This window comes from Lissotriton helveticus, chromosome 3_2 (genome assembly GCF_964261635.1).
Source record: "Lissotriton helveticus chromosome 3_2, aLisHel1.1, whole genome shotgun sequence".
NCBI lineage: Eukaryota > Metazoa > Chordata > Amphibia > Caudata > Salamandridae > Lissotriton > Lissotriton helveticus.
The window spans coordinates 478,653,999-478,680,749 of NC_136062.1; the positions used below are offsets into that span (position 1 = coordinate 478,653,999).

Below are 26,751 nucleotides of genomic sequence, written 5' to 3' on the forward strand. Positions count from 1 at the left end.
TGTAGCAGAGTTTTTTTAACGCATGTGCCTCATTGGCGAGTGAGATTTGGCAACCTGTAGCGTGATTTTCAGTCGATAGGAGTGCACCCTGTGAGATTTCCCCAACACGAGTGGTCCTAATCTTTCGCAGTCAGAAAGCTGCAGTTCGAGTAGAAAATCTACTCGAGCGGCCGCAGAATCCACTCTAGAAGCGATGTCCTCTGGCGCGCCGTGTGGTGCCACTTGTACTCATTTTTTAGCACAGAATGAGCTGCCAGTGCTAAATATCAGCTCAATGTGCCCAATTCTGCCCATTCGCAAAACTCCATGAAATCTAGTAGAATTTTAATGTAACTTCTTGACTCCCACCCACCCCTAATATTTACTCATTTGTTATTTCACCTGTTGTATTATTTCATGATCATACAGAATGACCCGCTCCATGCCATCAGATATTTACAAGTGCAGAGTTCAGTTATTTTACCTGTTGAATTGTTGTTTCAAGGCAATGCAGGGTGGCTAAGCTGCAACTACATGCCATCAGATAGTGCACAATTTGGTTCATTTACCTGTACAATGTTTGTTTCTAGCAGCAGAAGTCTGTTGCCCGAAGGAAGTGCGCGGCCTGCAAGATCGTGGTGCACACGCCGTGCATCGAGCAGCTGGAGAAGGTGAGTACCGCTCCTGTGTACATGTTGTGGTGAGACCCAGAGTCTGTGTTCTGATGGGTTCTTGTCAACCCTTCCCTGCTCTGTATCAGCCAGGGAGAGTTGGGCAGTTGAGAAGGTGATTCTGCCCAAGCGCCCTGGCTGAGGGTCCGAACAGGACTGCGAGCTGCCTCAGTGGGTTCATGGTGGTGGTGATTGACCGATAAGGCCAATCTAGGCGTGACCTGAGATGCAATCCATAAACGAGGTCTAATGGCCCATGCACCTTCCATGTTCAAACCAATATTTATTTAAACAGAAATGGATATTAAATTCACAAAGTAAATTACATGCAAGCTACAAAACCAGGTTTGAGCAGATCCAAATGTTTGAGCTGTGGCCATGAAAGGGCGTGGAGATGTTCCTCGCGCTCTCGTTGATGCCTTGTAGGTGGATGGGTGACTGTCCTTGTGAACCTGACTGCTGTGCTTTGGACTTCCCTCTGCTTCAGAGATAGGACACTCTCTTTGTTTAATAATTTTGGGTATCTTTCAATTCCTGAACAGTTGTGTTTTTTCCCCCCGGTCCCACAGATAAACTTCCGATGCAAGCCATCGTTCAGGGAATCTGGATCTCGGAACCTACGTGAGGTAAGCGGGAAGGGCTGGGTGGGGTCACTGGTCTGTGTGTGAAAGTGCTTAAGTCCTGGTGGGTGAAATTGGATGGTTAGACTTAGGGGAGGAGAATTTGGGGCACTTTAAGCAGGATTTCACCAAGTCGACCTTATGGTGCTGGATACAGCACGGTGTCCAAACGATCAGTAGACTCCCTACACCTCCGTCCCTGTGCTCATCATAAGAATTGAAACACAGCAACTGATTTGCCCTGTTCCTGCTGCACCCTAAGAAGAAATAAGATGTCACCTCTGCCTGTCCTGTTGTTGAAAGGTGGAGAGTGGACTAATGGGAACAACTTAGTAGACGGTGCGCTTCAATGTCTTGGGTGTGAACCTCACAAGAGCTTCTTGCTGTTGACTACCTGTCGAGCACCCATGATGCAACCCTTGCTGCTAATGGTAGGTCCACTCTGGACTGCCCAGCCCTTCAGAAGAGGTTCCTGCACGAGGACTGGTGTTTCCGCGAGGCTGCTGGTGCACCAGGATTACCAAGGTACAGACACACTTTCAAATTGCTCAGAGATGTTTTTCCTCCAGCAGGTCTTGACGCTAGCATTATTGTCCCAAGTAGGGAGGCTTATGGTGGTTTTTCCACCACTCAACAATGAACAGTGACTGACCCGTCCCTCTGATGCTAGGAGTGCAGGTGTGCTTGGAAGTGTGCTGTGACCTGTACATAGTTTACACCTGCATTGTTGACTTCTTCCCTCTCACTTTGCTCTGCCTTCAGTACAAAACAGAGATCGGCCTCTGCTGTCTAATTACACCCTAAACACCCCCCCCCCGCCACCATTCAGGGTAGCACAGAAGACCATCTATCGCCCTGAGGCTGCTAAAGGAGCTTTGCTTGTCACCGGTCCCTTTCAGCGCTTCAGAAGAGACCGGACCATCCAGCTTCGGACCAGTGGAGGAGTCCTGGTCCTTACACTATGATGTTGTGGCGTTCCGATCTCTTTAAGTACAAGTGTCCGAGCCTTCTTCAGGGCAGTGCCACGTTGGAGCAGCTCAGCTGGTCTTCCTCTGCTGGACAGAGCACTGACCAGTGCACGGTTAGGCCAACCAAAGGGATCTGTTCTCGCTTTAACCTTGGCTTAGGGAGAGCAGCTTCTTAGAGGGAAAGGACAGGTGGGTGGTGGTGGTTGTGGGTGTGTGTGTGTGTGTGTGTGGTGGTGGTTGTGGTTGTGGGTGTGGTTGTGTGTGTGTGTGTGTGTGTGTGTGTGTGTGTGTGTGTCATACACCTAACTGCCTTTCTCATGTCCTTATTCTACTTCTTGCTCCCCTTTACCTGTTGCATCTCTCCTCCGTCTCTCCACTGACCACAGCCACATTCTTTCTTTCTTGCAGCCGATTTTTGTCCGGCATCACTGGGTCCACCGCAGACGCCAGGAAGGGAAGTGCCGGCAGTGTGGGAAGGTAAGGGCAGCAGACTCTCTCTCAGGGGAAGGTAAGGGCAGCAGACTCTCTCTCTCTGAAGGGTAGAACTGCACGTGTCTCCAGGTGTGCACATCAGTCACTGCCACTACTACCCCAGGGAGTGTTGAGGCCCAGTCCTTGAATGGTAGAGACACGTTTCACTAAAGAAAGCGCCAGGGCTCAGTTAGCTGCTTGCTGCATTTACACTGGTTGTGTGTATTTGGTACCAGGTTTAAAATGTCCTTAACTCTAAGGCCATTGATTGGTGCATCCATAGTACAGGTTCTATAGGTTGCAGTGGCGCTTGGCGGCCGTTTGGCTGTAATTGAACAAGTCTTTCCCTGCTCAAATGGATTGACTCTTTCTGGCAGTCTATCCATAAACACCTGGAAGGATAGCCCATTCCTTGCAGGGCTCACTGACTCCACAGTCTGCTCACTCTTGTTTCTATTACTTCACTCTCTAACTCCCTCTCTTAGCTGCTCACCTATATAAGTGCATGCTCTCTCATTCTTATGATGGTAAGATATTCATCCACTCCTAGGTAATATTTCTAGTCTCTTGCTCTGGAGGAGGGAGGGGTGAAGAATCCACCCGTGAACCATGAGGTCTGCCATTGGCAGCTCCGGTTGTTTAGCTGCGGAAGACGTCCCATCAAAGGAGATTTCTCCACCAAGAAGGGACCACGTGATTTCTGCCACCAAGAGTACAGAGCAACAGACTAGGGATGAGACCTAGGAGTTAGCAGATCTAATCTATTGTGATTGCCAGGCCATGCTTGAACAGCAGGACTACTCTGCTGGTTTCAGTGGGGCTCAATGCCTGGGAACAGAGTGGGACAAATATGATCGAAGCCTCTTGGCATCTGACGATAAGAGGTGTGTCTCGTGAATTGTAGCTATATCTACATCTTTACAATGGGGCCATTTAAGTAGCATCCCCCCTCCCTCCTGATTAGCAAATTCAGCCCTTGTATATTTAAAGAAACTATGTTCGGGATGTGCATCTTTTATGAAGGAGAGGTTGTGTACTTTATTTATTTTTATTTTTATGCCGGAGCTTGGAGGACCATCCTCCGCACAGCAGTATGTCTGTTGCCCCTTTGAGTGCTTGTAGCACTCATGCCATGCCCGCATATTTCCGTTGGGCACACCCTGGATAAGTAAAAGGAACAATGGGATAAATATAACATTACAAGAACTCAACAACTATCAAAGAACATAACCATAAACAGATGAAAAGACAGTACCCAACAGCTGATAACCACACATCAGCTGTGATATGGGGGGCAGCTCATGAGACCGTATCGGGGCCTCACCCATCCAAGTATGTGTGGGCAGGCTTCTGAAGGCTGGGAGTGACCATCATAAGGGACGCCAAGGTTCATATTCAGTCCGCCTCGGAGTATGGTCAGATCAACCCTTTGTTGTATTTGGATGAATAAACAATTGAACTTTCTCCATTGCCGACTGAGTTATTATTACAGATAAATGGATATGGGCTATTGGTAAATATAGCCCGCTAGAATTAATTTTGAATCCTTCACCTTCGATGCATCAACTGCGGGACCAGGAGAAATACCCAGAGGAGGTGGATTCATATAGTCTTGTTAATCACAGTTGTCCACAAGAGGCAGTTCAAGTCTGTTATCACAACTTCTCACCGCTTTCTTGGACACATGCATGCTTTATTCAAGGAAGCTTGTAGACATCCGATCATCTCTGTGGCGCCGGAGATGTCCAGTGACATCTCGCTGTCTTCAGCGGGAGGGCTAGATGGGGCTGAACCCAGGCAACGTCTGCCGTCCATACGGCAACTTGCTTATTGTTGATGGTAAACAGGAGTTGCAGTGGGATATAGGATTTTCTTGTCTCACAGGTGTGCCAGCACGTTCCTGAAATTGTGTCTTTTGGCCACCATGTGAAATGAGATATATCGTTAAAGTGTATTGTTGTCACCCCCGAAAGGCGATGGAGTACACTTTCCTGGTCGCTTACAGTATTTCCTCTTTAACTCTGTAGAAGTAGCCTCTGGTAAGTGCATCTGGCATGAGGCAATTTTGTTGTGGAAAATACACGGTGGGTGTGTTACAAGATAAATTCCTTTACACCGGAGTCCTAAAGAAAGTGTTGGAATAAGGCATGTACATGGCTATCAAGCTCTTCATTAGATATTGTGGCGTTGATGCCTCTGATCCTCGAATTATTTCGGCAAGAACAGTTTTCGTAGTCCTCCAAGGCTTCTGTCAGGGCCAGGTAGCAAGACTGCAGCGTAGCCACCTGTTTTGCAAGGTTGTCATGTTCTTGTTTCTGTTGCACCACTGTTTCCTCCGCCTTCTTCACCAAATGGTTTGGTTCAGTGAACACTTTTGTGACGGCCACGCGGATTGCAGTAAGGTCGTTCTTGATTTCTTAGTGTAGCAATGTGGACGGCTTTCCTCGTTGCACGTTAGGAGAGATCTGCAGCAGTCGCCCCCCAGTGAGGCATCTCCAGGAACTGCATCGGGCCGCCATGTTTATCTGTTTTGGAGATGATCGGCATGTCTGTTGATTTTGGAGGCTAGCTGTAAGTAGAAGGCCTGGTGAGCACCCGCCCAAGATCACCCTTGTAAACACTGATGTATTCAAGGGATAGGACCCTTGAGTCGTATACTGCATGGAATGGGCGAGGGCGGTAACTCTAGAGTGCGGCAAACAGGCTTAGAGCAGGATAGTCCGGTGTTCTCAACTCACAGGGGAGTCAAGGGCAGGAGTCCTGCGGGAGCCGATGCGAGTCATGCCCAATCTGGGTAGTCCCAACAGCCTCGACCTCGAGCAGTCCTACAGGCCAAGCTAGGGCACTCAAGCCCGGCCCCTCGCCGCAAACCCCACAGCTGTATGCCTGGCAGCCATTTTCTATCCTGTGTCACGGACGGCTTACACACATGTATATCTGCTTTTGCCACAGTGCTGTCCACTGAAGCTCGGGTCCCTGCCATTGCAGGTAGCTTCTGCTATATGCCTTCCTCCTCCAGAGCACCGCTCAAGCAGAAATAATGAGATTTATCAGGAGCCTCAGAGCTCAGGTGAGGTACGCCATATTGGATCCCTGCTCAGGCCACGCCATCCATCAAACTGCCTTTAAAAAGGGTTATAGCCCAACCAGTAAAGAAGACCGCGTTAAAACAAGGGTTTTAAAAGTAAACGTGAGTGTCCGTATTATCCTAAGCAGTAATGTCAGTCAGTTTTCTCAAACGCTGGAACCTCGCACTTCTCTACAAAGAAGTAAAGGCCCAACCCAGCACCAGCTGTCTGCTTGTCCTTGCACCTTGTGGCTCTTAGTCCTGTTGAAGAAGCTAGCTGACCCATAGTGCAGGAAGAACGGTCACTTCCAGAGACCTTCCAAGAGTATCACTAGATGCAACCAATGCTCTTGGTCTTAGACCACTACACAAATGCATCGTTCAACTGCAGAACTGTGACAGGAGAGGCACCTACAGGTGCATCCACTGCCAGGAGCTGATTGGTTAAGCCCAAAAGGATTTAGTTGGAGTCACGTTTGGAGCTTTTGTTAAAATGGGAATATGTTCCGTAGAGGAGAGACGTTCTATCACCTGAGACACTGAAATGACCTGCGAGAGGATGTTAGGATAGTATTCACTTGCTCACTTAATATTCTGGAATTTTAGGGCATATCAAGAAAACAATTTCAATGTAAGACCCTATACATGAGTTTATTGCAGATATTTTTATGGCCCCGACCTCACCACTGAGGAAGCGAAGCACTTCAGAGCAGCCAATGATCCAATCCATCATAGCTATAACTTAACAAGGACTCAAATATTTCTTCGAAAGATCTGCAGGTTTTGTTAACTCGCTTGCTCACAGCACTCGGGTGAATGCATTCCACTAGTTCGCTCCTGCTGCGATCACTAGCAGTAATGTGTTAACAATCCATAGCCACCCAGGCTCAGAGTAGATGTATTCCATGACTCCAGTGAGTACATCACAGTAGTTCATGCTGAGATCCCTAGCAGTAGAGCTTAAACAACCCATAGCAACCCAGGCTCAGAGTAGATGTATTCCATGACTCCAGTGAGTACATCCCAGTAGTTCATGCTGCGATCCCTAGCAGTAGAGCTTAAACAACCCATAGCAACCCAGGCTCAGAGTAGATGTATTCCATGACTCCAGTGAGTACATCCCAGTAGTTCATGCTGAGATCCCTAGCAGTAGAGCTTAAACAACCCATAGCAACCCAGGCTCAGAGTAGATGTATTCCATGACTCCAGTGAGTACATCCCAGTAGTTCATGCTGCCATCCCTAGCAGTAGAGCTTAAACAACCCATAGCAACCCAGGCTCAGAGTAGATGTATTCCATGACTCCATTGAGTACATCCCAGTAGTTCATGCTGAGATCCCTAGCAGTAGAGCTTAAACAACCCATAGCAACCCAGGCTCAGAGTAGATGTATTCCATGACTCCAGTGAGTGCATCCCAGTAGTTCATGCTGCGATCCCTAGCAGTAGAGCTTAAACAACCCATAGCAACCCAGGCTCAGAGTAGATGTATTCCATGACTCCAGTGAGTACATCCCAGTAGTTCATGCTGAGATCCCTAGCAGTAGAGTGTAAACAACCCGTAGCAGTCCTGGCTCTCCATAGCAGTCCTGGCTCAGAGTAGATGTATTCCATGACTCCAGTGAGTACATCCCAGTAGTTCATGCTGAGATCCCTAGCAGTAGAGCTTAAACAACCAATAGCAGTCCTGGCTCAGAGTAGATGTATTCCATGACTCCAGTGAGTACATCCCAGTAGTTCATGCTGAGATCCCTAGCAGTAGAGTGTAAACAACCCATAGCAGTCCTGGCTCAGAGTAGATGCATTCTATGACTCCAGTGGCCACATCCCAGTAGTTCATGCTGAGATCCTAAAGCAGTAGAGCTTAAACAACCCATAGCAGTCCTGGCTCAGAGTAGATGTATTCCGTGACTCCAGTGAGTACATCCCAGTAGTTCATGCTGAGATCCCTAGCAGTAGAGTGTAAACACTCCATAGCACTCCTGGCTCTCCATAGCAGTCCTGGCTCAGAGTAGATGTATTCCATGACTCCAGTGAGTACATCCCAGTAGTTCATGCTGAGATCCCTAGCAGTAGAGTGTAAACACTCCATAGCAGTCCTGGCTCTCCATAGCAGTCCTGGCTCAGAGTAGATGTATTCCGTGACTCCAGTGAGTACATCCCAGTAGTTCATGCTGAGATCCATAGCAGTAGAGCTTAAACAACCCATAGCAGTCCTGGCTCAGAGTAGATGTATTCCATGACTCCAGTGAGTACATCCCAGTAGTTCATGTTGAGATCCCTAGCAGTAGAGTGTAAACACTCCATAGCACTCCTGGCTCTCCATAGCAGTCCTGGCTCAGAGTAGATGTATTCCATGACTCCAGTGAGTACATCCCAGTAGTTCATGCTGAGATCCCTAGTAGTAGAGTGTAAACACTCCATAGCACTTCTGGCTCTCCATAGCAGTCCTGGCTCAGAGTAGATGTATTCCGTGACTCCAGTGAGTACATCCCAGTAGTTCATGCTGAGATCCCTAGCAGTAGAGTGTAAACACTCCATAGCACTCCTGGCTCAGAGTAGATGTATTCCGTGACTCCAGTGAGTACATCCCAGTAGTTCATGCTGAGATCCCTAGCAGTAGAGTGTAAACACTCCATAGCACTCCTGGCTCAGAGTAGATGTATTCCATGACTCCAGTGAGTACATCCCAGTAGTTCATGCTGAGATCCCTAGCAGTAGAGCTTAAACAACCCATAGCAGTCCTGGCTCAGAGTAGATGTATTCCATGACTCCAGTGAGTACATCCCAGTAGTTCATGCTGAGATCCCTAGCAGTAGAGTGTAAACACTCCATAGCACTCCTGGCTGTCCATAGCAGTCCTGGCTCAGAGTAGATGTATTCCGCGACTCCAGTGAGTACATCCCAGTAGTTCATGTTGAGATCCCTAGCAGTAGAGTGTAAACACTCCATAGCACTCCTGGCTCTCCATAGCAGTCCTGGCTCAGAGTAGATATATTCCATGACTCCAGTGAGTACATCCCAGTAGTTCATGCTGAGATCCCTAGTAGTAGAGTGTAAACACTCCATAGCACTCCTGGCTCAGAGTAGATGTATTCCGTGACTCCATTGAGTACATCCCAGTAGTTCATGCTGAGATCCCTAGCAGTAGAGCTTAAACAACCCATAGCAGTCCTGGCTCAGAGTAGATGTATTCCATGACTCCAGTGAGTACATCCCAGTTGTTCATGCTGAGATTCCTAGCAGTAGAGCTTAAACAACCCATAGCAGTCCTGGCTCAGAGTAGATGTATTCCATGACTCCAGTGAGTACATCCCAGTAGTTCATGCTGAGATCCCTAGCAGTAGAGTGTAAACACTCCATAGCACTCCTGGCTCTCCATAGCAGTCCTGGCTCAGAGTAGATGTATTCCGTGACTCCAGTGAGTACATCCCAGTAGTTCATGCTGAGATCCCTAGCAGTAGAGCTTAAACAACCCATAGCAGTCCTGGCTCAGAGTAGATGTATTCCATGACTCCAGTGAGTACATCCCAGTAGTTCATGCTGAGATCCCTAGCAGTAGAGTGTAAACGCTCCATAGCACTCCTGGCTCTCCATAGCAGTCCTGGCTCAGAGTAGATGTATTCCATGACTCCAGTGAGTACATCCCAGTAGTTCATGCTGAGATCCCTAGCAGTAGAGTGTAAACACTCCATAGCACTCCTGGCTCTCCATAGCAGTCCTGGCTCAGAGTAGATGTATTCCGTGACTCCATTGAGCTTAAACAACCCATAGCACTCCTGGCTCTCCATAGCAGTCCTGGCTCAGAGTAGATGTATTCCATGACTCCAGTGAGTACATCCCAGTAGTTCATGCTGAGATCCCTAGCAGTAGAGCTTAAACAACCCATAGCAGTCCTGGCTCAGAGTAGATGTATTGCATGACTCCAGTGAGTACATCCCAGTAGTTCATGCTGAGATCCCTAGCAGTAGAGTGTAAACACTCCATAGCACTCCTGGCTCAGAGTAGATGTATTCCATGACTCCAGTGAGTACATCCCAGTATTTCATGCTGAGATCCCTAGCAGTAGAGCTTAAACAACCCATAGCAGTCCTGGCTCAGAGTAGATGTATTCCATTTCTCCAGTGAGTACATCCCAGTAGTTCATGCTGAGATCCCTAGCAGTAGAGTGTAAACACTCCATAGCACTCCTGGCTCTCCAAAGCAGTCCTGGCTCAGAGTAGATGTATTCCGTGACTCCAGTGAGTACATCCCAGTAGTTTAATGCTGAGAACCCTAGCAGTAGAGTGTAAACACTCCATAGCACTCCTGGCTCTCCATAGCAGTCCTGGCTTAGAGTAGATGTATTCCATGACTCCAGTGAGTACATCTCAGTAGTTCATGCTGAGATCCCTAGCAGTAGAGTGTAAACACTCCATAGCTCTCCTGGCTCAGAGTAGATGTATTCCGTGACTCCATTGAGTACATCCCAGTAGTTCATGCTGAGATCCCTAGCAGTAGAGCTTAAACAACCCTTAGCAGTCCTGGCTCAGAGTAGATGTATTCCATGACTCCTGTGAGTACATCCCAGTAGTTCATGCTGAGATCCCTAGCATTAGAGCTTAAACAACCCATAGCAGTCGTGGCTCAGAGTAGATGTATTCCATGACTCCAGTGAGTACATCCCAGTAGTTCATGCTGAGATCCCTAGTAGTAGAGCTTAAACAACCCATAGCACTCCTTGCTCTCCATAGCAGTCCTGGCTCAGAGTAGATGTATTCCATGACTCCAGTGAGTACATCCCAGTAGTTCATGCGGAGATCCCTAGCAGTAGAGCTTAAACACCCCATAGCAGTCCTGGCTCAGAGTAGATGTATTCCATGACTCCAGTGAGTACATCCCAGTAGTTCATGCTGAGATCCCTAGCAGTAGAGCTTAAACTACCCATAGCAGTCCTGGCTCAGAGTAGATGTATTCCATGACTCCAGTGAGTACATCCCAGTAGTTCATGCCGAGATCCCTAGCAGTAGAGTGTAAACACTCCATAGCACTCCTGGCTCTCCATAGCAGTCCTGGCTCAGAGTAGATGTATTCCTGACTCCAGTGAGTACATCCCAGTAGTTCATGCTGAGATCCCTAGCAGTAGAGTGTAAACACTCCATAGCACTCCTGGCTCTCCATAGCAGTCCTGGCTCAGAGCAGATGTATTCCATGACTCCAGTGAGTACATCCCAGTAGTTCATGCTGCGATCCCTCGCAGTAGAGCTTAAACAACCCATAGCAGTCCTGGCTCAGAGTAGATGTATTCCATGACTCCAGTGAGTACATCCCAGTAGTTCATGCTGAGATCCCTAGTAGTAGAGCTTAAACAACCCATAGCACTCCTTGCTCTCCATAGCAGTCCTGGCTCAGAGTAGATGTATTCCATGACTCCAGTGAGTACATCCCAGTAGTTCATGCGGAGATCCCTAGCAGTAGAGCTTAAACAACCCATAGCAGTCCTGGCTCAGAGTAGATTTATTCTATGACTCCAGTGAGTGCATCCCAGTAGTTCATGCTGAGATCCCTAGCAGTAGAGTGTAAACACTCCATAGCACTCATGGCTCTCCATAGCAGTCCTGGCTCAGAGTAGATGTTTTCCGTGACTCCAGTGAGTACATCCCAGTAGTTCATGCTGAGATCCCTAGCAGTAGAGTGTAAACACTCCTGTTAGACGGGGACCTGGAGGGTCGGCCGAGCACAAGGGGAGAGGCCTCCGGGGAGGGCCGTCTCCAGCGATCGTACAGACAAGTAACTTCCCCCCACAAATGGACACCACACGAAGATCAGATTAACACCCTTTATAGGCAGTTCTTGAGGTAAGGTAGTACGATACAAGGAGATCAGGACACGATGATCCTCTCAATTCTAGTCTCTAGTAGGGGAAGGGGGTAGCGGGACAGTCTTGGTACCTACTGGTACTGAGGGGAAGCGGCGGTAGCTCACAATCCTCGAGCTCGGTGTTCGGGCGGGTCGGACCGCGGCAGCGCCAGCAGGTCCCGAAGAGGTCGTAGATGGCAACGGGCCGCGGCAGCGCCAGCAGGTCCCAACAAGGATGACGGTGGCAATGGGCCGCGGCAGCGCCAGCAGGTCCCGACGAGGACGACGGTTACAACGGGCCGCGGCAGCGCCAGCAGGTCCCACGAGGATGAAGGTTGCAGAGGGCCGCGGCAGCGCCAGCAGGCAGGGCGATAATTCACAAGGCAGGGCTGCGGCAGCGCCAGCAGTCCGTCAAGGATGAGTTCTTCTCGGTGTCTCTCGACTCCACGATACAACTGCCCTCCTGCTCTGGGGCTGCCTCAGTTATAGGTCTGGCCTCCTTTGATGTCCGGACCCTCGCACTGGGAGGTCGGGAGGCCCGGGATGAGGGAGACCAGACACCCAGCAGGGGGGTGGAGCCAGCACCCGGGGAGGCTGGGGGCGATCGGCACCTGGCGGGGGAGAGCCATCGCCCCCTTCTTTCTCCCATTAACCTGCCAAGTGGTCCGTTCACCTCCTGGGTGGATGGTGGTGCCGGGATGTCGGGGCCTGGCCAGGCCCAGGGTTGGGGTCGAGCTGAGGCCACGCGGCCGCGTGGTGCAGTGTCCAAGATGGCGGTTGGCCCGGGCAATGGGGCTGAAGGGGGCCCGGGCCCGTGACACAGAGATGCGGGGCGTCATGCGGGGAGGGAGCGAGCCCTTTCTGGGGCCTGTCCAACATGCGTCCCCCCCAGTTGAAGGCGGGGAGAGTCACCCATCCTCTTGGGGACTCTCCTCGTCGAGGCGGAAAAAGCGGGACAGGCCATCCGCGTTGGCGTGGTCTTGGCCAGGGCGATGCTCCATAGTGAAGTCCATCCCCTGCAGGGAGATGGACCATCGCAATAGTTTGGGGTTCTCCCCCCGCATTTGCATTAGCCATTGCAGGGGCCGATGATCTGTTTGTACCCGGAAGTGGGCTCCGAAGAGGTAAGGCCGGAGCTTCTTGAGGGCCCATACTACGGCGAAGGCCTCTCGCTCAATGGTGCTCCAGCGCTGTTCTCGGGGCAGTAGGCGTCTGCTGATGAAGGCCACTGGTTGGTCGACTCCCTTGGGGTTCAGTTGAGAGAGGACGGCCCGATGCCATGGTCTGAGGCATCAGTCTGGACGATGAACTCACGGCTGTAGTCGGGGGCCTGGAGCACAGGAGCGGTGCACATGGCGGCCTTCAGCCTCTCGAAGGCCGCTTGACAGTCGGGAGTCCAGTTGACTGTTTTTGGGTTGGTCTTGGATGTGAGTTCCGTGAGGGGCCCCGCAATGCTGCCATAGTCCTTCACGAACCGCCGATAGTATCCGGTGAGCCCCAAGAAGGCTCGGACCTCCGTTTGGGTTACGGGGGGGGCGCCAGGACTGGATGGCAGTGATCTTGAGCTGGAGGGGGGCCACCTGACCGCTCCCCACTTGGTGTCCGAGGTAGGTCACAGACCCCTGGCCTATTTGGCACTTGCTGGCCTTGATTGTGAGGCCGGCCTGTTGGAGGGCCTGCAGGACCCCTCGGAGGTGGCGGAGGTGGTCTGACCAGTGGTGGCTATACACCGCGATGTCGTCCAGGTATGCGGCGCTGAACTCCTCGAGGCCCGCTAATACCTGGTTCACAAGTCGTTGAAACGTGGCTGGAGCGTTTTTCATGCCGAATGGCATCACTCTGAAATGGTAGTGTCCATCCGGAGTGGAGAAAGCGGATCGTTCTTGTGCCCTGGGGGTGAGGCCGATCTGCCAGTAGCCCGCCGTCAGGTCGAAGATGCTTAGGTAGTGGGCCGCCCCCATGCGGTCGACTAGTTCGTCGGCTCGGGGGATGGGGTGAGCGTCGGTTCGGGTGACGGCGTTCAGCCCCCGATAGTCGATGCAGAATCGGAGCTCGGGTGTGGTGCCCGGGGCCGCAGCTTTGGGGACCAGTACAACCGGGCTGGCCCAGGGGCTGTCCGAGGGTTCGATGACTCCGAGTGCGAGCATCTTGGAGACTTCTTCTTGGATGCAAGTGCGTACCCGGTCTGGTACTCGATACGGCCGGTGTCGGATAGGAGGACTGTCGCCAGTGTCCACGTCATGCAGGCACCAGGGGGTGACCCCGGGTGCGAGGGAGAATAGGCTTGCAAATTGCAGCAGGAGGGCCCGACAGTCTTGGCGCTGCTCCGGGGTCAGGGCCTCGGAGAGTTGGACCCCGTCCACTGAACCATCTTTTTCCCCGGTCCCCAGTAGGTCAGGGAGGGGCTCGGAGTCCTCTTCCGCTCCACTGTCTGTAGCCATCAGCAGGCTGAGCTCCGAGCGCACGAAGTGGGGTTTGAGTCTGTTGGCGTGGAGGACCCGGAGGGGGTTCCGGGGGGATTCCATGTCGATGAGGTAGGTGACGGGGCTCTTGCGCTCGATCACCTTGAAGGGCCCCGTCCACTTGTCCTGTAAGGCACAAGGTTCGATGGGGGACATCACCCATACCTGCTGGCCAGGCTCGAATTCGGTGGAGGAGGCATGTTGATCGTACCACTTCTTCATGTCCTCCTGACTGGCCTCAAGATTGGCTTTGGCGATCTCTCTGAATCGCCGGGTCTGATTACGGAGGGTCAGGAGGTACTTGTAGACGTCTGGAGGGGTCTTCAGGGGGGCCATTTCCCACTCTTCTTTAACTAGGCTGAGAGGCCCGCGAACAGGGTGTCCGTACAGGAGTTCGAAAGGGCTGAAGCCGAGGGACTTCTGGGGTACTTCTCGGTAGGCGAAGAGGAGGCACGGTAGTAGCACGTCCCACTGGCGGCGTAGGGGTTCTTCCAGCCCCATGATCATCCCCTTGAGAGTGCGGTTGAATCTCTCGACCAGTCAGTTTCCTTGCGGGTGATAGGGGGTTGTGAATCGGTAGGTGACTCCGCACTGTTGCCATAAGGATTTCATATACTTTGAAATAAAGTTCGTGCCCCTGTCGCTGACGACTTCCCTGGGGAAGCCCATCCGAGAGAAGATTCCCATTAAGGCTCGACCTACCACTGGTGCGGTCACAGTTCGAAGGGGAACCGCCTCAGGATAGCGGGTGGCGTGGTCCACCAGGACCAGGATGAATCGATGCCCTTGTGCTGTTCGGGGGTCCAGGGGCCCCACAATGTCTATTCCCACCCTTTCGAACGGGGTGGTCACAACGGGGAATGGTTGCAGGGGTGCCTTGAGTTTGCGGCCGCTCTTCCCGCTGGCCTGGCAGGTCGGGCAGGACCGGCAGTGGTTGGAGACGTCATTTCTCATTTTCGGCCAGTAAAAGTGAGTCACCAGGCGGTTGTATGTTTTGTCTTGCCCCAAGTGTCCAGCCAGGGGGACATCATGGGCCAAGTTCAAAAGGAAGTCTCTGAAGCGGAGGGGCACCACCAGCACTCGACTGGCCCCCAGCTCCGCTATTCTTTGTTCGCTGTACAGTAAGTCATTGTCCCAATAGATCCAGTGGGCTCCTGCGGTGTCTCCTGCGCTCTGGGCGAGCGCTTGCTGTCGCAGTCCCTCGAGGGAGGGACATGTCTTTTGCTCTTGCCGGAATTGTTCTTGGGTGGGCCCCCCTTCCTGACGCCACTGAGCCAGGTCGGGAAGGTCTTGGGGCTGAGCGGCCTCTTCTTGGGTTTGTCCCGGGGGGTCGGTAGGGATGGAGTCTCCCTCTGGAGCGATCGGGGGAGGCGGTGCTGGCCATTCGGGTTCTTCAGATCCAGGGATGGTGTCGGCGGCCATGGACCGGGTTGTTACACACGCCCAGCCCGGGAGTCCCAACATCCCCAGGTGCTCTCTTCTTTCAACGGCTGCCCACGGGGAACTCTCGAGATCGTTCCCCAGGAGGCAGTCCACGGGGGCATCGTCGCGGACAGTCACTTTTAGCATACCGGACACTCCTCCCCATTCGAAGGGGACGCAGGCCATCCGACACAGGCTCTCTGAATTGTCGGCCGATCGGACGGGGCAAAGAACGTTTGGCAGGATTTGGTCTGGGGTCACCAGGTGACAACGGACGGCCGTCACACTGGCCCCTGTGTCACGCAGGGCTTCGGCCTTACGCCCATTTATGTTCACCCACTGACTGTATTTCCTGGTGTTGGCTGGTAGGGGAGCCCGCGGGATCAGGTCTCTTCTCCCTAGGCAGGCCAGGGTCATGGCGGCGGGTTCCCACTCGGGCTGCTCCTGCTCGTACTCTTCAGGCTCTTCGGAGACTTGCTCTTCTCCTAGGGCGGCGGCAGCCACCTGGCGGGGCCCGGGGGTCTGGTTCTTCGGGCAGGTCGGGTCACTGGCATAGTGGCCGACTCGTTGGCATCGATGACACGTAACGTGGGCTCGGAACCCCGGGCGCATCGGGGGGTTGCCCCGGCCGGCCGGGGGCGGGGTGTTGTTTGCTGGAGCGGCCGGGACGGCGTCTCTGCCCCGGCCCTGTCCTCCTCCTCCTCCTCCTCCTCGGGGACGATGAGGACCTTGGTTGGTTCTGTTCTGCTCGGTTGGTCCACTCCGGGTTACCCGGGTGCTCTCCCATCGGTCCGCCTCGGCGGCGAGCTGCCGTGGGTCAGTCAATTTACTGTCGAGGAGGTGCTGCCTGAGCTCGACGAAGCAGTTGTTGGAGAGGTGCTCCCACACAATGAGGTTGAAGAGCTGCTCGTAGGTTGTTACGTTGCTACCCTTGATCCATCCCTCGAAGGCTCGGCTGAAATAGTTCACATATTCTATCCAGGTTGTACCCGGGATCCGGGTGCAGTTGCGGAACCTCTGGCGGTACATCTCGGGCGTCAGCCCATATCGACTGAGGAGGGCGGCCTTCATGTGGTCATAGGACGTCATTTGATGGTCCGGAAGCTGCAGCAGGGCATCCGGGCCTTCATTGACGAATCTCCCCCATAGCCCAGCTCCCCAGTCACTTCGAGCGATCCGGTGGGCAGTCATGGCGATCTCGTAGGCCTTGAACCACTGCTGTATGTCGTCGTTCCGATAATATTCACGGACCACATCTTTGGGGATGTGGACCTTCTGTTCGGTAGTCCCTGGGGGGCGCGGTTGCTCGGGCACCCCTAGGTCTTTGTTCTGTTTGCGCATTTCTATCTCCGCCAGCTTGCACTCGTGTTCGTATGCCAGTCTTTTTTCTTCGAGTTCTCTCTGTCTCTGCTTTTCCTCTCGCTCTTCTTGGAGCCGTAAGTGTTCTAAGTTCATCTTTTGTTCTGCCAGTTTCAACTCTCCGTCTAATTTGAGCCGTGCCAACTCTAACTCGTGAAGTCTATTTTTCTCTCGTTCTCGGATCTCTTCCCGGGAGAGATCCGTTCTCCTTTCTTCCATCAGAGCGGTGTTTGTCTCCGGGGCTTCGGCGGTATTTGTCTCTGCCCAGGATTCTAGGGCGTGTTTGAAGTCCTCTTTCGTGCTCAGACCGGTGGTGGCAATGCCTAGTTCCATGCAAAATTGTTTTAGCTCTCGGTGGTTGTACTCTTCCAGTTTTTCCATCTGGAATTTCTCTGCAGATCCGCTCTCTCTGGTCGTCATTGTGGATTAGTCGTAGGGTGAGTTACTCTCTGTACGGTTACGCGTTGGTTCGGATCGCGCCGCTGGCCACCAATGTTAGACGGGGACCTGGAGGGTCGGCCGAGCACAAGGGGAGAGGCCTCCGGGGAGGGCCGTCTCCAGCGATCGTACAGACAAGTAACTTCACCCCCACAAATGGACACCACACGAAGATCAGATTAACACCCTTTATAGGCAGTTCTTGAGGTAAGGTAGTACGATACAAGGAGATCAGGACACGATGATCCTCTCAATTCTAGTCTCTAGTAGGGGAAGGGGAGTAGCGGGACAGTCTTGGTACCTACTGGTACTGAGGGGAAGCGGCGGTAGCTCACAATCCTCGAGCTCGGTGTTCGGGCGGGTCGGACCGCGGCAGCGCCAGCAGGTCCCGAAGAGGTCGTAGATGGCAACGGGCCGCGGCAGCGCCAGCAGGTCCCAACGAGGATGACGGTGGCAACGGGCCGCGGCAGCGCCAGCAGGTCCTGACGAGGACGACGGTTACAACGGGCCGCGGCAGCGCCAGCAGGTCCCACGAGGATGAAGGTTGCAGAGGGCCGCGGCAGCGCCAGCAGGCAGGGCGATAATTCACAAGGCAAGGCTGCGGCAGCGCCAGCAGTCCGTCAAGGATGAGTTCTTCTCGGTGTCTCTCGACTCCAGGATACAACTGCCCTCCTGCTCTGGGGCTGCCTCAGTTATAGGTCTGGCCTCCTTTGATGTCCGGACCCTCGCACTGGGAGGTCGGGAGGTCCGGGATGAGGGAGACCAGACACCCAGCAGGGGGGTGGAGCCAGCACCCGGGGAGGCTGGGTGCGATCGGCACCTGGCGGGGGAGAGCCATCGCCCCCTTCTTTCTCCCATTAACCTGCCAAGTGGTCCGTTCACCTCCTGGGTGGATGGTGGTGCCGGGATGTCGGGGCCTGGCCAGGCCCAGGGTTGGGGTCGAGCTGAGGCCACGCGGCCGCGTGGTGCAGTGTCCAAGATGGCGGTTGGCCCGGGCAATGGGGCTGAAGGGGGCCCGGGCCCGTGACACAGAGATGCGGGGCGTCATGCGGGGAGGGAGCGAGCCCTTTCTGGGGCCTGTCCAACAACTCCATAGCACTCCTGGCTCAGAGTAGATGTATTCCATGACTCCAGTGAGTACATCCCAGTAGTTCATGCTGAGATCCCTAGCAGTAGAGTGTAAACACTCCATAGCACTCCTGGCTCTCCATAGCAGTCCTGGCTCAGAGTAGATGTATTCCGTGACTCCATTGAGTACATCCCAGTAGTTCATGCTGAGATCCCTAGCAGTAGAGCTTAAACAACCCATAGCAGTCCTGGCTCAGAGTAGATGTATTCCATGACTCCAGTGAGTACATCCCAGTAGTTCATGCTGAGATCCCTAGCAGTAGAGCTTAAACAACCCATAGCAGTCCTGGCTCAGAGTAGATGTATTCCATGACTCCAGTGAGTACATCCCAGTAGTTCATGCTGAGATCCCTAGCTGTAGAGTGTAAACACTCCATAGCACTCCTGGCTCTCCATAGCAGTCCTGGCTCAGAGTAGATGTATTCCGTGACTCCAGTGAGTACATCCCAGTAGTTCATGCTGAGATCCCTAGCAGTAGAGTGTGAACACTCCATAGCACCCCTGGCTCTCCATAGCAGTACTGGCTCAGAGTAGATGTATTCCATGACTCCAGTGAGTACATCCCAGTAGTTCATGCTGAGATCCCTAGCAGTAGAGTGTAAACACTCCATAGCACTCCTGGCTCAGAGTAGATGTATTCCGTGACTCCTTTGAGTACATCCCAGTAGTTCATGCTGAGATCCCTAGCAGTAGAGCTTAAACAACCCATAGCAGTCCTGGCTCAGAGTAGATGTATTCCATGACTCCAGTGAGTACATCCCAGTAGTTCATGCTGAGATCCCTAGCAGTAGAGCTTAAACAACCCATAGCAGTCCTGGCTCAGAGTAGATGTATTCCATGACTCCATTGAGTACATCCCAGTAGTTCATGCTGAGATCCCTAGCAGTAGAGTGTAAACAACCCATAGCACTCCTGGCTCTTCATAGCAGTCCTGGCTCAGAGAAGATGTATTCCGTGACTCCAGTGAGTACATCCCAGTAGTTCATGCTGAGATCCCTAGCAGTAGAGTGTAAACACTCCATAGCACTCCTGGCTCTCTATAGCAGTCCTGGCTCAGAGTAGATGTATTCCGTGACTCCAGTGAGTACATCCCAGTAGTTCATGCTGAGATCCCTAGCAGTAGAGCTTAAACAACCCATAGCAGTCCTGGCTCAGAGTAGATTTATTCTATGACTCCAGTGAGTACATCCCAGTAGTTCATGCTGTGAGCCCTAGCAGTAGAGTGTAAACACTCCATAGCACCCCTGGCTCTCCATAGCAGTCCTGGCTCAGAGTAGATGTATTCCGTGACTCCATTGAGTACATCCCAGTAGTTCATGCTGAGATCCGTAGCAGTAGAGCTTAAACAACCCATAGCAGTCCTGGCTCAGAGTAGATGTATTCCGTGACTCCAGTGAGTACATCCCAGTAGTTCATGCTGAGATCCCTAGCAGTAGAGCTTAAACAACCCATAGCAGTCCTGGCTCAGAGTAGATTTATTCTATGACTCCAGTGAGTAGATCCCAGTAGTTCATGCTGAGATCCCTAGCAGTAGAGTGTAAACACTCCATAGCACCCATGGCTCCCCATAGCAGTCCTGGCTCAGAGTAGATGTATTCCGTGACTCCAGTGAGTACATCCCAGTAGTTCATGCTGAGATCCCTAGCAGTAGAGTGTAAACACTCCATAGCACTCCTGGCTCTCCATAGCAGTCCTGGCTCAGAGTAGATGTATTCCATGACTCCAGTGAGTACATCCCAGTAGTTCATGCTGAGATCCCTAGCTGTAGAGTGTAAACACTCCATAGCACTCCTGGCTCTCCATAGCAGTCCTGGCTCAGAGTAGATGTATTCCGTGACTCCAGTGAGTACATCCCAGTAGTTCATGCTGAGATCCCTAGCAGTAGAGTGTGAACACTTCATAGCACCCCTGGCTCTCCATAGCAGTCCTGGCTCAGAGTAGATGTATTCCATGACTCCAGTGAGTACATCCCAGTAGTTCATGCTGAGATCCCTAGCAGTAGAGTGTAAACACTCCATAGCACTCCTGGCTCAGAGTAGATGTATTCCGTGACTCCTTTGAGTACATCCCAGTAGTTCATGCTGAGATCCCTAGCAGTAGAGCTTAAACAACCCATAGCAGTCCTGGCTCAGAGTAGATGTATTCCATGACTCCAGTGAGTACATCCCAGTAGTTCATGCTGAGATCCCTAGCAGTAGAGCTTAAACAACCCATAGCAGTCCTGGCTCAGAGTAGGTGTATTCCATGACTCCAGTGAATACATCCCAGTAGTTCATGCTGAGATCCCTAGCAGTAGAGTGTAAACACTCCATAGCACCCCTGGCTCTCCATAGCAGTCCTGGCTCAGAGTAGATGTATTCCGTGACTCCATTGAGTACATCCCAGTAGTTCATGCTGAGATCCCTAGCAGTAGAGCTTAAACAACCAATAGCAGTCCTGGCTCAGAATAGATGTATTCCATGACTCCAGTGAGTACATCCCAGTAGTTCATGCTGAGATCCCTAGCAGTAGAGCTTAAACAACCCATAGCAGTCCTGGCTCAGAGTAGATGTATTCCATGACTTCAGTGAGTACATCCCAGTAGTTCATGCTGAGATCCCTAGCAGTAGAGTGTAAACACTCCATAGCACTCCTGGCTCTCCATAGCAGTCCTGGCTCAGAGTAGATGTATTCCGTGATTCCAGTGAGTACATCCCAGTAGTTCATGCTGAGATCCCTAGCAGTAGAGTGTAAACACTCCATAGCACTCCTGGCTCTCCATTGCAGTCCTGGCTCAGAGTAGATGTATTCCGTGACTCCATTGAGTACATCCCAGTAGTTCATGCTGAGATCCCTAGCAGTAGAGTGTAAACAACCCATAGCACTCCTGGCTCTTCATAGCAGTCCTGGCTCAGAGTAGATGTATTCCGTGACTCCATTGAGTACATCCCAGTAGTTCATGCTGAGATCCCTAGCAGTAGAGTGTAAACACTCCATAGCACTCCCGGCTCTCCATAGCAGTCCTGGCTCAGAGTAGATGTATTCCGTGACTCCAGTGAGTACATCCCAGTAGTTCATGCTGAGATCCCTAGCAGTAGAGTGTAAACACTCCATAGCACTCCTAGCTCTCCATAGCAGTCCTGGCTCAGAGTAGATGTATTCCGTGACTCCATTGAGTACATCCCAGTAGTTCATGCTGAGATCCCTAGCAGTAGAGTGTAAACAACCCATAGCACTCCTGGCTCTTCGTAGCAGTCCTGGCTCAGAGTAGATGTATTCCGTGACTCCAGTGAGTACATCCTAGTAGTTCATGCTGAGATCCGTAGCAGTAGAGCTTAAACAACCCATAGCAGTCCTGGCTCAGAGTAAATGTATTCCGTGACTCCAGTGAGTACATCCAAGTAGTTCATGCTGAGATCCCTAGCAGTAGAGTGTAAACACTCCATAGCACTCCTGGCTCTCCATAGCAGTCCTGGCTCAGAGTAGATGTATTCCGTGACTCCATTGAGTACATCCCAGTAGTTCATGCTGAGATCCCTAGCAGTAGAGTGTAAACATCCCATAGCACTCCTGGCTCTTATTGGCAGTCCTGGCTCAGAGTAGATGTATTCCGGGACTCCAGTGAGTACATCCCAGTAGTTCATGCTGAGATCCGTAGCAGTAGAGCTTAAACAACCCATAGCAGTCCTGGCTCATAGTAGATGTATTCCATGACTCCAGTGAGTACATCCCAGTAGTTCATGCTGAGATCCCTAGCAGTAGAGCTTAAACAACCCATAGCAGTCCTGGCTCAGAGTCGAGGTATTCCATGACTCCAGTAAGTACATCCCAGTAGTTCATGCTGAGATCCCTAGCAGTAGAGCTTAAACAACCCATAGCAGTCCTGGCTCAGAGTAGATGTATTCCATGACTCCAGTGAATACATCCCAGTAGTTCATGCTGAGATCCCTAGCAGTAGAGCTTAAACAACCCATAGCAGTCCTGGCTCAGAGTAGATGTATTCCATGACTCCAGTGAGTACATCCAAGTAGTTCATGCTGAGATCCCTAGCAGTAGAGCTTAAACAACCCATAGCAGTCCTGGCTCAGAGTAGATGTATTCCATGACTCCAGTGAGTACATCCCAGTAGTTCATGCTGAGATCCCTAGCAGTAGAGTGTAAACACTCCATAGCACTCCTGGCTCTCCATAGCAGTCCTGGCTCAGAGTAGATGTATTCCGTGATTCCAGTGAGTACATCCCAGTAGTTCATGCTGAGATCCCTAGCAGTAGAGTGTAAACACTCCATAGCACTCCTGGCTCTCCAGTGCAGTCCTGGCTCAGAGTAGATGTATTCCGTGACTCCATTGAGTACATCCCAGTAGTTCATGCTGAGATCCCTAGCAGTACAGTGTAAACAACCCATAGCACTCCTGGCTCTTCATAGCAGTCCTGGCTCAGAGTAGATGTATTCCGTGACTCCATTGAGTACATCCTAGTAGTTCATGCTCAGATCCCTAGCAGTAGAGTGTAAACACTCCATAGCACTCCTGGCTCTCCATAGCAGTCCTGGCTCAGAGTAGATGTATTGCGTGACTCCAGTGAGTACATCCCAGTAGTTCATGCTGAGATCCCTACGAGTAGAGTGTAAACACTCCATAGCACTCCTGGCTCTACATAGCAGTCCTGGCTCAGAGTAGATGTATTCCGTGACTCGATTGAGTACATCCCAGTAGTTCATGCTGAGATCCCTAGCAGTAGAGTGTAAACAACCCATAGCACTCCTGGCTCTTCATAGCAGTCCTGGCTCAGAGTAGATGTATTCCGTGACTCCAGTGAGTACATCCCAGTAGTTCATGCTGAGATCCGTAGCAGTAGAGCTTAAACAACCCATAGCAGTCCTGGCTCAGAGTAGATGTATTCCGTGACTCCAGTGAGTACATCCCAGTAGTTCATGCTGAGATCCCTAGCAGTAGAGTGTAAACACTCCATAGCACTCCTGGCTCTCCATAGCAGTCCTGGCTCAGAGTAGATGTATTCCGTGACTCCATTGAGTACATCCCAGTAGTTCATGCTGAGATCCCTAGCAGTAGAGTGTAAACATCCCATAGCACTCCTGGCTCTTCTTAGCAGTCCTGGCTCAGAGTAGATGTATTCCGTGACTCCAGTGAGTACATCCCAGTAGTTCATGCTGAGATCCGTAGCAGTAGAGCTTAAACAACCCATAGCAGTCCTGGCTCAGAGTAGATGTATTCCGTGACTCCAGTGAGTACATCCCAGTAGTTCATGCTGAGATCCGTAGCAGTAGAGCTTAAACAACCCATAGCAGTCCTGGCTCAGAGTAGATGTATTCCGTGACTCCAGTGAGTACATCCCAGTAGTTCATGCTGAGATCCCTAGCAGTAGAGCTTAAACAACCCATAGCAGTCCTGGCTCAGAGTAGATGTATTCCGTGACTCCATTGAGTACATCCCAGTAGTTCATGCTGAGATCCCTAGCAGTAGAGCTTAAACAACCCATAGCAGTCCTGGCTCAGAGTAGATGTATTCCATGACTCCATTGAGTACATCCCAGTAGTTCATGCTGAGATCCCTAGCAGTAGAGCTTAAACAACCCATAGCAGTCCTGGCTCAGAGTAGATGTATTCCGTGACTCCAGTGAGTACATCCCAGTAGTTCATGCTGAGATCCCTAGCAGTAGAGCTTAAACAACCTATAGCAGTCCTGGCTCAGAGTAGATGTATTCCATGACTCCATTGAGTACATCCCAGTAGTTCATGCTGAGATCCCTAGCAGTAGAGCTTAAACAACCCATAGCAGTCCTGGCTCAGAGTAGATGTATTCCGTGACTCCATTGAGTACATCCCAGTAGTTCATGCTGAGATCACTAGCAGTAGAGTGTAAACAACCCATAGCACTCCTGGCTCTTCATAGCAGTCCTGGCTCAGAGTAGATGTATTCCGTGACTCCAGTGAGTACATCCCAGTAGTTCATGCTGAGATCCGTAGCAGTAGAGCTTAAACAACCCATAGCAGTCCTGGCTCAGAGTAGATTTATTCCGTGACTCCAGTGAGTACATCCCAGTAGTTCATGCTGAGATCCCTAGCAGTAGAGTGTAAACAACCCATAGCACTCCTGGCTCTTCTTAGCAGTCCTGGCTCAGAGTAGATGTATTCCGTGACTCCAGTGAGTACATCCCAGTAGTTCATGCTGAGATCCGTAGCAGTAGAGCTTAAACAACCCATAGCAGTCCTGGCTCAGAGTAGATGTATTCCGTGACTCCAGTGAGTACATCCCAGTAGTTCATGCTGAGATCCGTAGCAGTAGAGCTTAAACAACCCATAGCAGTCCTGGCTCAGAGTAGATGTATTCCGTGACTCCAGTGAGTACATCCCAGTAGTTCATGCTGAGATCCCTAGCAGTAGAGCTTAAACAACCCATAGCAGTCCTGGCTCAGAGTAGATGTATTCCGTGACTCTATTGAGTACATCCCAGTAGTTCATGCTGAGATCCCTAGCAGTAGAGTGTAAACAACCCATAGCACTCCTGGCTCTTCATAGCAGTCCTGGCTCAGAGTAGATGTATTCCGTGACTCCAGTGAGTACATCCCAGTAGTTCATGCTGAGATCCGTAGCAGTAGAGCTTAAACAACCCATAGCAGTCCTGGCTCAGAGTAGATGTATTCCGTGACTCCAGTGAGTACATCCCAGTAGTTCATGCTGAGATCCCTAGCAGTAGAGTGTAAACACTCCATAGCACTCCTGGCTCTCCATAGCAGTCCTGGCTCAGAGTAGATGTATTCCGTGACTCCATTGAGTACATCCCAGTAGTTCATGCTGAGATCCCTAGCAGTAGAGTGTAAACATCCCATAGCACTCCTGGCTCTTCTTAGCAGTCCTGGCTCAGAGTAGATGTATTCCGTGACTCCAGTGAGTACATCCCAGTAGTTCATGCTGAGATCCGTAGCAGTAGAGCTTAAACAACCCATAGCAGTCCTGGCTCAGAGTAGATGTATTCTGTGACTCCAGTGAGTACATCCCAGTAGTTCATGCTGAGATCCCTAGCAGTAGAGCTTAAACAACCCATAGCAGTCCTGGCTCAGAGTAGATGTATTCCGTGACTCCATTGAGTACATCCCAGTAGTTCATGCTGAGATCCCTAGCAGTAGAGTGTAAACAACCCATAGCACTCCTGGCTCTTCATTGCAGTCCTGGCTCAGAGTAGATGTATTCCGTGACTCCAGTGAGTACATCCCAGTAGTTCATGCTGAGATCCGTAGCAGTAGAGCTTAAACAACCCATAGCAGTCCTGGCTCAAAGTAGATGTATTCCGTGACTCCAGTGAGTACATCCCAGTAGTTCATGCTGAGATCCCTAGCAGTAGAGTGTAAACACTCCATAGCACTCCTGGCTCTCCATAGCAGTCCTGGCTCAGAGTAGATGTATTCCGTGACTCCATTGAGTACATCCCAGTAGTTCATGCTGAGATCCCTAGCAGTAGAGTGTAAACATCCCATAGCACTCCTGGCTCTTCTTAGCAGTCCTGGCTCAGAGTAGATGTATTCCGTGACTCCAGTGAGTACATCCCAGTAGTTCATGCTGAGATCCGTAGCAGTAGAGCTTAAACAACCCATAGCAGTCCTGGCTCAGAGTAGATGTATTCCGTGACTCCAGTGAGTACATCCCAGTAGTTCATGCTGAGATCCGTAGCAGTAGAGCTTAAACAACCCATAGCAGTTCTGGCTCAGAGTAGATGTATTCCGTGACTCCAGTGAGTACATCCCAGTAGTTCATGCTGAGATTCCTAGCAGTAGAGCTTAAACCCCCCATAGCAGTCCTGGCTCAGAGTAGATGTATTCCGTGACTCCATTGAGTACATCCCAGTAGTTAATGCTGAGATCCCTAGCAGTAGAGCTTAAACAACCCATAGCAGTCCTGGCTCAGAGTAGATGTATTCCGTGACTCCATTGAGTACATCCCAGTAGTTCATGCTGAGATCACTAGCAGTAGAGTGTAAACAACCCATAGCACTCCTGGCTCTTCATAGCAGTCCTGGCTCAGAGTAGATGTATTCCGTGACTCCAGTGAGTACATCCCAGTAGTTCATGCTGAGATCCGTAGCAGTAGAGCTTAAACAACCCATAGCAGTCCTGGCTCAGAGTAGATGTATTCCGTGACTCCAGTGAGTACATCCCAGTAGTTCATGCTGAGATCCCTAGCAGTAGAGTGTAAACACTCCATAGCACTCCTGGCTCTCCATAGCAGTCCTGGCTCAGAGTAGATGTATTCCGTGACTCCATTGAGTACATCCCAGTAGTTCATGCTGAGATCCCTAGCAGTAGAGTGTAAACAACCCATAGCACTCCTGGCTCTTC

General features: G+C 51.4%; 1 protein-coding gene across 12 annotated transcripts in view; it reads left to right on the plus strand.

Moving 5' to 3' along the window:
• The window catches only part of DGKZ (diacylglycerol kinase zeta), an 818,573-nt gene that overhangs the window by 507,200 nt on the left and 284,622 nt on the right, over positions 1–26,751 (plus strand). For 9 of the 12 annotated variants that reach the window (XM_078684405.1, XM_078684404.1, XM_078684403.1 and 6 more), the window contains 3 exons: positions 570–650; positions 1,220–1,276; positions 2,647–2,715. In XM_078684405.1, the coding sequence (XP_078540531.1) occupies positions 570–650; positions 1,220–1,276; positions 2,647–2,715 (207 nt within the window). The remainder of the gene's footprint in view (positions 1–569; positions 651–1,219; positions 1,277–2,646; positions 2,716–26,751) is intronic. The other 3 variants (XM_078684396.1, XM_078684407.1, XM_078684406.1) reach the window with 1 other exon arrangement.